The sequence below is a fragment of the Propithecus coquereli genome, unplaced genomic scaffold (assembly GCF_000956105.1).
Source record: "Propithecus coquereli isolate 6110/MARCELLA unplaced genomic scaffold, Pcoq_1.0 Scaffold200, whole genome shotgun sequence".
In the NCBI taxonomy this organism is placed as follows: Eukaryota; Metazoa; Chordata; class Mammalia; order Primates; family Indriidae; genus Propithecus; species Propithecus coquereli.
The window spans coordinates 3,040,269-3,050,349 of record NW_012144968.1 but is presented as its reverse complement, the minus strand read 5'-3'; the positions used below and the strand labels follow the sequence as shown (position 1 = coordinate 3,050,349).

Here is a 10,081-nt window from a genome sequence, read left to right as displayed (position 1 = left end):
TGCAACATATATAATATCTAAAGTAAAATTTAGTACCTTACCTTAGGCCAAAGATATGTGATTGTTCATAGTTGAATAATGAACGAATCTTAGCTTCAGAATTCAAAACTATAAGTCTATCAATAATATCCTGAAAAAGAGAGTCAGAGTGAGACAGTGCCCAACTGAAGCCATTTAAAGAAAATTAAGACAACAAATATTTATTCAGATTTGTGGTTCTCAAATTTGGCTTTATATTGAAATCACCTGGGGAGCCAAAACAAAACCAACCTCAATAATGCCTGGGGTCCCATCCCCAGAGCCTCTGAATTAACTGGGCTGAGTGTGGCCTGGATTTACATTAGGATTTGTAAAAGTTTCTGAAATGAATCTAACATTCAGCTATAATGGAAAATCACTAATTTATATTCCACTCTGGAATTGGTAGAAAGCTTATACGGTGTGTTAAATATTGATAAAACTGCCAAAAATGTAAACTACTTTGAAAAACAAACATGAAATCCACAATTGGGAAGCATGAACAGTGAGTGGATCTGAATATTTTTATCTAGTTATTATTTGAGATTTTGTTAATATAAATTCTCTGGTTCATACAAATCAGTGGTTTCTAACCCTGCTTGAACATCAGAAGCACCTAGAGAACTTTAAAAAGAACATATAGATGCCCAGGCTGTATCCAAGACCAATTAAGTCAGAATCCTGGGGGTGGGATTCTGGCATTAATATTCTTTGAAAAGCTTCCCAAGATGTTCCAATGTGGTACCAGGCTTCAAAACCACTGATGCAAGTGCACAGAGAACTTGATGACCTAGGTGCCACCAGCTGTCCGTAGCACTGACAGTTTGACCCTACCACAAAATTTTGAGCACCCTCTAAAAGGCTTTCTTTCTATAATGCCCTGCTTTTACATATATCCTTGGGTCCAGGCCTAAGAAATTTATCACAGACAAGTACTTGTCTAATTGCTCATTTTCCTGACTAGGAAACTTGCTACCCTCCAGTGAGTTTAAATTCAAGACATTTCTGTGACCAACAGGGCAAAAGAAGTCAAGTTTTGCCAGGGGTAAAGTCACATGTTATTTATTGAAGTCTTTGTGGATGATGATACAAAGACCGTTTCATCAAACAAATAAGAGGCAAGGGAATGAGTTTGTTAAGAAGGAGGAAATAATGGATAACTCAAAATCACATTTAAAAATACTAATCAAAATATACAAAACCTCAATTTTGTGTAAACTTACCTTTTAAAAATTTATACCCAAAACTTAAGAATGTATTTACCATTCTATAAATTATCTTATAGAAATGTAAATAATATCAGCACAAGAGTTTAAATTAGCAAATATCAATAAAATACCTAACAATGAATAAAAAGATTGTTATTTTAAAATGATCTGCCATTGTCTACTTAGCTGGGTACTCTTTGCTTCAAACATCACAATAGAACCTGAGCTAAGCAACTCATATTCATATTCCCAGCAACATAGTCATTCTCATTAATTGCCTCCCAACTCTCTCCCTCTCTCTCCCCTCTAACCTCTCCACTCTCACTGTTCTGATTTAGCTACAGTGAAGGAGCCACAGAGCTCTTCTTGACTTGCCAAGGCCCATGGATACTATTAAGTAGTCTTTCCAGTAGATATGACAATGAAACTTGTTTGCTATGTCGTTCTTCGAATACATAGATATTTTTGTTGTTTAACAATCATTATCATTTAAGAAATGACCTGTAGTTAATCTTCACAGAACAATCTAGAATTGATTAGGTATTAATAATCTCTTACCTGAGCAGAGAGGGGCTGCCAATTAGTTTTATGCATAGTAGTTTCTTAAAGGATTACTTATAGGTTTTTCGTTATTACCAAAGTATCAGCATAGGTGATTGTAATTTGCACAGCTATCTGAACACAATGCAAAGCTCAGACTATTTGATAGCCGGGAACACCGTGAAACTCTGAAGTTCTAGTTCTGAATCTAAGTACTAGATATCGTAAGAATAAAAATGATAGAGACTGTATTACCAACAAGCTAATGGAAGAGTAGATTGCAGCAATCTATCAATGATAATGCATTTTCAGAGAACAAATGTTACAGTAAATAATTTCTTCTTCAAAGAAGATTACATTGATGTATCACCACTTACGGAGGAAAATAAAATTCCTGGGAAGCCTGCCTTATGGAGAGCTTCAGTTTATAAGCACCATAACGTGTGTCAATAAGGGAATCAAGCTTCCTAAATCAAGAGGCAACTTCCCAGCAACAAGCTAGTGCAGGTAAGGCCTGGGACTTACAAAAAATAGACAAAAACTCAATGTCTTTTTAAAATATATTGTTCTGCTTGAGAATATTTTCAATAAACTACCAGGCCACACTGAGATCATACTGGAAAAACAAAGAAGAGTATCAAGTCTATATAAATAAAGACATGCTTGGGTGCCTACTCTGTTTATAATCATCCCAATAGACTTGTTTGTGCTATCTGACCCCTTTTACTTAAGAAACAGGCAAGTGAAGGCTGAGCAGTGGCTTGTGATTGGTTAGCCTGTGAATAAAACTAAGCCAGTCCAAAAGACACAAATAGACATTTTACAAGAGAAGAGATGCAAATGGCCAAAAAACATATGAAAAATGTCATCACTCATAATCACTAATCATTAAAACTACAATGAGATACCATTTTACCCCAGTCAGAATGACCATTATTAAAAAATTAAAAAACAGATGTTGATGTGGGTGCTGTGAAAAGAAAATGCTTATTCATTGTTGGTGGGAATGTAAACTAGTACAATCTCTATGAAAAACAGGAAGGAGATTCTTCAAAGAACTAAAAGTAGACCCACCATTCAATCTAGCAATCCTACTACTAGGTATCTACCCAGAGGAAAAGAAGTCATTATATCAATAAGATACAAGTACTTGTATGTTTATTGTAGCACAATTCACAGTCACAAAGATATGGAATCAACCTAAGTGCCCATGAACTGATGAGTGGATTAAAAAAAATGTGGTATATGGGATACACACACACACACACACACACACACACACACACACACATCATGGAATACTATTCAGCCATAAAAACGAATGAAATAATGTCTTTCACAGCAACTGAGATGGAACTGGAAGCCATTATCTGAAGTGAAGTATTTCAGGAACAAAAAAAACAAATACCACATGCACTCACTTATAAGTGCGAGCTAAGAAACGGGTACACGTGGTCATACAGAGTAGTATAATAAACTTTGGAAACTCAGAACCTGAGAGGGTAGGAGGAGGGTGATGGATCAAAAATCACCTATTGGGTACAACATATACAATTTGGATGATAGGTACACTAAAAGCCCTGTCTTTACCACTATACAATTGATCGATGTATCAAAAAATCATCTGTACCTCCTAAATCTCACCTCATGTACTTACTATTACATTGGAACTAATTGATGAGCACACATGTGGACAGAGGGAAGTAAAATTCAGTGGAAATCAAGCAGGAGGGAGGGGGAGAAAGGGATGGGCGAAAACCTACCTAACAGGTACAATTAACACTCAAGCATTACAAAAGCAATCCATGTAACCAAAACATTTGTAACCTGTTAATATTTTGAAATAAATAAATAAAAAACATAAGTCAACAGTAAAAAGAAAAAAAAAAAAGAGCAAACATACATCATCCAAGGATTTTACCTCTTCTGAGAAAAGGATTGTTAAGCAAAAATACTGACTTGTTATTGTCTTTATTCGGAGAGTAAGTATGGTTAAGGAGATGCATATGGGTGGAAGTTGACAAGGGGTGAACTTGTGATGGTTAATTTTAGGTGTCAACTTTACTGGATTAAAGAATACCTAAAAACTTGAAAAAGAAAAAAGAAAAAACAGAAGCTGAAGAGGCAAGGAAGGATTCCTCCCTTGAGCCTTGGGAGAAAGTATGGCCTTGATGGCTTCTTAATTTCAAACTTCCGAACTCCAGAACTATGAAAGAATAAATTTTTGTTGTTTTCAGCCACCCAGTTTGTGGTAGTTTGATATGGCAGCCCTAGGAAACTAACGTAAGGGAAGAGGGTGAAGATAACAATATGGAGCAACAGGTAGTCTCTCCCATGGAGAATGGAGGACTATGGAGTCCTCTCCTATGGAGAATACCATCTGGAAAACAAGAAAATACTAATAACAATAACAGCAAACACATAGCACATACTGTTTGCCAGGCAGTGATCTAAATTCATTTACTCTTCACAACAACCCTGAAATAGAAACATTACTGCTCTGTTTTTTTAAGCCACTTTATTGAGGTATGATTAATATAAATAAGCTGTACATGTTTAATGTATACAACCTGATAAGTTTGGAGATAAGTATACACCTGTGGAAAAAACCCCACAATCTATACCATAACCTAACCATCACCTGTAAAAGTTTCCTCCTGCCTTCTTATAATATTAAGTGCATGATAAGAACATTTAAGTATATAATACAGTATTGTTAACTACAAGCACTATGTTGTACAGTAGATCTTTGGAACTTATTCATCTTGTGTAACAAAAACTTTGTTCCCTTCGACTGTACCTGTCCATTTCCCTCTTTACCACTCCCAGTCATTCAACTCTGCTTCTATGAGTTTCACTATTTTAGAATCATCATATAAGTTATATTATGTAGTATTTGTCCTTTAATATCTGGCTTATTTCACTTAGTATAATGCCCTCTTTTAACAAAAAAGAAAACTGAGATCTAATTTGTCCACTGACTACTTATATGTCATGTAAGTAGTAAGTGGAAGAAGCAAGAAGCTAATTCAGGCAGTCTGGCTTCAGAATACAAACTCTTAAACACTATATATACTATGTTTGTCTTTCAGCAAAGCCAAGATGGAAAGCAATAATAGAAAAAGAGGGAGAGTGTAGAGAGACAGACAGATGTGGACCTGACAGCATTTGCAGTCCTGTTTCCAGTTGTCTCTGATTTTCCTGAAAGTTAGGTATATGTAAGTCAGTAAATTTCCTCTTTTGCCTAAACTAATTCAAATTGCATTTTTCTCTCTGACACCATATCAATATACCACTACCATATAGCTAAAAATTAAGTGATAGAAACTGAAAAGCAATAGAAAATTGTGTATGTTATAGAAAAAGTTTTTTGTATCACTCGCCTTTAATTTACTAAAGTACACTTAAGAGCTGTTCACAGGGGCTAAGATTTTGGTAGATACCTGATATGAAGTCATGAGAAGTTAAGACTTAATATCCCTAAAATCTAAAAAATCTCTTAAAATTGAGGAGAAAAATCACATCACAAATAGAAAAATAGGCAAATGAATGAAAGGATCATCAGGAGAATAATAAATAGTCAATGGCCATTAAATATAGGGAAAGATGATCTGTTCATAATAGAAAAATATAAATTAACATTTCTCACCTGTCAGACAAATATCTAAAATTTGACCACATAATCTTCTTAATCAGCCTACCAGGAAACAGGCAATATCATAGCTTATTGATAGGAATACAAAAGGATTACTCCCTGTGGATGGAAAATAACAATATATACCTTATGTTGGTATATATTACATATAAATTTTTCTTTCAACTCAGTAATCACACTTCTAGAAATCCATCCCAAAGATACTATGGCAGCAGAATTCTAACACAGCCTCCAAGGTTCTCAGGCCTCAAACATAATATAAGTACTGCTGTGAAGAGATATTTCTGCAGTTATAACTAAAATCCATAATCAGTTGACTTTAAGATAGGAGATTACTGGAGTGGGTCTGAACTAACAGCATAAGCAATTTAAAAGCAGAGTCTTCTCTGACTGGTCATAGAATAGAAATTCAGAGAGATTCAAAAAATGAAAAGGATTTGCTATGAGGAAAGTTGTCCATCGCTCAACTGGAAGGGGCCACAAGACAAAAAGCTGAAAGCAGCCTCTAGAAACTAAAAGTCCCTGGCTGACAGCCAGTAAGAAACAAGGCACTTCAAGTCCTACAACTGCAAGAAACTGAAATCTGCTAAAAGCATGAATGAGTATGAAGGAGATTCTCCCCTAGAGACTCCAGACAAGCACTCAACCTTGCCAACACCTTAGTTTTGGACTCATAATACTCCGAAAAGAAAACTCAGGTATACTGTGCTGGACTTCTGACCTACTAAATTGTGAGTTAATGAATGGGTGCTGTTTTAATCTGTTAAATTTATAGGAATTTGTTACGCAGCAATAGAAAAAAAAATACATAGACACCCTGGTGAATATAATATAAGCTAAGGCTATTAATTTTGACATCATTTATAATGGCAAAAGATTTGAAAGAACTCAAGTCTACCAATAAGAGACTGGATAAACTCCAGCACATCTATCTACACAATGGAGTCGTATGCACCTTTGGACAAAAGGATAAGAAAGCTCTACATACTGCTAAGGAGTAATCTCTAAGACAGGTAATTAAGAGAAAAATTCAAAGGGCAGGAAAGTGTAGATAGCATGCTATCTTTGCTTAAGAAATCTGGAGAGAAAGAAAACATATATTTTTTAAAGGACAGTAGAAAAATAAACCAAAAATCAATTTGTTACTTACAGAGAAATGTTGTACAACAGATCTTTTTGCAATGATGTAAATGTTCTCTCTGTGCTGTCCAATACGGTAGCTGCTAGCAATATATGGCTAGTAAGTATATGAACTTGAAATGTGACTATTACTTGAAATAAATTTCTAATTGCATTTAATTTTAATTAATTCACATTTACATAGCCACATGTGGTTACAGATACCATACTGAAGATCAAAATCTGCAAAGGGAGGGAAGAATTAATATGGAAGCACATTCTGTAAATGTGTCCAGTTATATATTGGAATCAAATAATTGTTTCTCATAATTAAAAAGGACAAAATTAAAAACAAGAATAAAGTAAAAACAACTCCTCTAAATTTAAAACATTTTGAAACAAACCTACCCACCAATTTAGTAACATAACCAGGCCGAGGAGAGATTTACTTACATCAAGTGATTTTAAAACACAGTATTTTGATTGTAAATCCCCAGCAGCATATATTATATATTCTAAGGACAAAAAGAACTGAAAAGAAATGTCAATATGTATTCATGGATCTTATTTTGAAGCTATTATATATACATTGCACAAAAAAGCAAGTATTTTTGCTCACGTTATGAAAATCTTAGGAAACAAGCTTTTCAGTGAAAGAAAAAAGAAATATAAGTAGAGAAGCAAGTAAGAAGAAATAATACAAATTCAGGATTAATTTTTCTCTTGACAATAAAAAAAATATTTATTCCCCTTGGCGGTCCACTGAAAGGCCTAGAAATAATAACTCTTAATAGTGAACATTCCTAGTTCCTAAGTTGCAGTTTTTAAATAACACTTCCTACTAAAAGTAAAAAAGACTCTTGGAAGATGGCTAATTCCAAGCCTGGGCCAGAAAATGTACACAATGATTCTGGAACATCTTATATGAGAAAACGAGAAAGCAAAATATCAAACACTAATGTGTACATATCGAAAGGGCTCAGCCAAAGAAGGATATCTTGATCATCAAAAGCAATAATAACTGCACTGGATTAAACACATATGTATATAAAAACCAGAAGTTCCTAACGATAATAAGAATAACAATTATAACAAAATCCTATTGGAGATTACTGGAGCACCAATTCATTTACTCTAAAAATTTACAAATAAAGAGGCAAGCATTTATTCTCCCATTCCTGAAAGAACTGTATTTCAAGGTTACCCTTATTAAATTCCTTATGGAAGAATTCCAGTTAAACACAAAAATAAAGACAGAATTAGCTTCACCATTTCATACCTGCTAATGAAACAATGAATCAATGCAACACAAGACAAACAACCCAGTTTCTCCAATAAATCAATGGCATGGAAACAAAAAGAGAGGGAGAATGAAAGAGACTTAAAAGACATAATGACTGAATGTAGCATGTGAACCCTGCTTGGCTCATAACTTGGCCAACTGTAAAAAAAGGTATCTTTGAGATGACAGAAGCTTCTGTACAGATTATATATTAGATAATATTAAGATATTATAGCTAATAGTTTAGATATAATAATGCCACCATGGTTTATGGTGGCAATTCAAACCAAAGCAAAACCAAAAAAAGAGTCCTTATCAGTTATAGGTGCATTCTAAATTATTTAGAGACAAATCCACATTATGCCTGAAACATGCTTTATAATTCAGGGAAAAAAAGTAGGAGTAAAAGGCAGGAAATTGGACAGGAGTGGGAGAATAAATGGAAGAAAACTGGTGATGTCCATAAAAGCTTAAGTTTAGTGATGGGATATGGGAGTTCATTATGCTATTTTTTAATGTAAGTTTAAAAATGTCCACAATAGAAAGTAAAGAACACATATGTGCATATGCACACTCAAATACAGACACACACACACACACACACACACACACACACACACACACACACACACACACACAGTGATTCCTCAGTATGACTTCCTAAGGTTCCTGCCATGGGACTCTCATCAAAGAAAATAGAAACTTTTTAAATTAGATTCTCTTGAATAAAGCCTAAGAAGGACCCAACTTACTAAGATTCCATTCATTAAGAGTTTAACCTATAAGAAATAATAATGCAGTGAGGTTACTAAGAATCTACTATGCTCCTAGTAGAAAAATACAGCTTGCTAGAATTTAGAGACAAAAGACGAAACAGAAGTCCTCTTCTCACAGATCCTACAACCTATTAGGAGAGGTAAATAAATGTATAAATAATTATGAAACAATGTGACATATGCTTTATTCATGGAAAAGGTACTATAACAGTACATTAAAAGGAACACATGAACTAGAAAGGTAGCCAAGGGGAAAGGGGCAGAGAAGACTTCAAAGGAAGTGTGAAGCCTGAAATAATTCCTGAAGGATGACCAGGTGCCTATCTAGCCAAAAAGCAAGGTTATCTCTCTGGACTGCATGGAATGAAAGTAGCTTTTCCAAAGACCCTGCAGGTTAAGAGTGGAAGGTATGAAAAGAGAGGGCTTTGAGAAGCAAGGAGAAACTCCATGCCATGAGTAATAAGGACTAAACCTGGTGGAAAAGGGAAATCAACAAAGATTTTAAACAACGAAATCACCAGATCTGGTTTTCATTTTTTAAAGGACCACTTTGAATTGTGTGAAGATAAATTATAGGTTGAGATTGGGAAAAAAAAAGAGAAGTTAGGATCTCACTGAAGAAATTTAGACAAGAAATAAGGATATGAGCTAAGATGGTCTTAATAGGAATGAAATAAAGGAAACAAGATCGAGGTATTAGGGAGAGAAAATCTGTAAGATGGTGATTTATTGCATATATACAGAGAAGAGTCAACAGATTTCTAGCTTATTCAATTGTGTTGATTATGGTATCATACACTGAGATAGGAAAAGAGGAAATGGAATTGATTTAGGAAAAAGAAAACATTACATTCAGTTGTAGACAGAGTAAAACTAAGATGCCTATGAATTTTCCAGATGCTCAGCATGTGGTATGAATACGAGAACATATTTGGGAGTCAAGTATTATAGATCAAAGAATTGTCAGTGTATAACTGAAGCCATAGAATTGAATAAAATCATTCTTGGGGACATAGAACAGAGGAAGAGAAGTCCACGAAGACAACTATGCAGGAGAAACCAGAGTAAATAGAAGAGAACCAGAACTATTAATAAGTAGTGCGATAGCCACTGGAGATAGAATGACAATAAGGAGGAGTAGATCAACTGTGTCACATGCTGCAAAGTGGTAAATTAAGTTAAAGGAGGAGGGCAAGTTCCATCGGATTAGGAAATTAAATATTTATAGGGTTTTGGTAGAACAATTTCAGTTGGGTAAGATACCAGATCACACTGGCTTCCACAGTTGATAGAAGAGAAAAAAGTAGAGTCAAGTATACTCAATTTTTTTCAGGAAGAAAGCAAACTACAGAGTGGTAGCTAAAATAAGACAGCTCAAGAGAGTAGTTTGTTTTAATAGTAAAGTCTATACGTGTTTAAATGATGATGGGAAGCAGTGATTCTCCTACAGGGTTGAAATATAATGCCCTTGGAAAGAGTGGAG

The 10,081-nt window shown here is 34.6% G+C and overlaps 1 protein-coding gene across 1 annotated transcript in view; it reads right to left on the bottom strand.

Moving 5' to 3' along the window:
* Positions 1-41: 41 nt before the first annotated feature.
* The window catches only part of TBC1D32 (TBC1 domain family, member 32), a gene marked incomplete at its 3' end in the record, with an annotated part of 149,181 nt that continues 139,141 nt past the window's right edge, over positions 42-10,081 (bottom strand). The window contains 3 exon segments of the mRNA XM_012643805.1: positions 42-130; positions 3,049-3,067; positions 3,832-3,846. Coding sequence (XP_012499259.1) covers positions 42-130; positions 3,049-3,067; positions 3,832-3,846 — 123 coding nt within the window.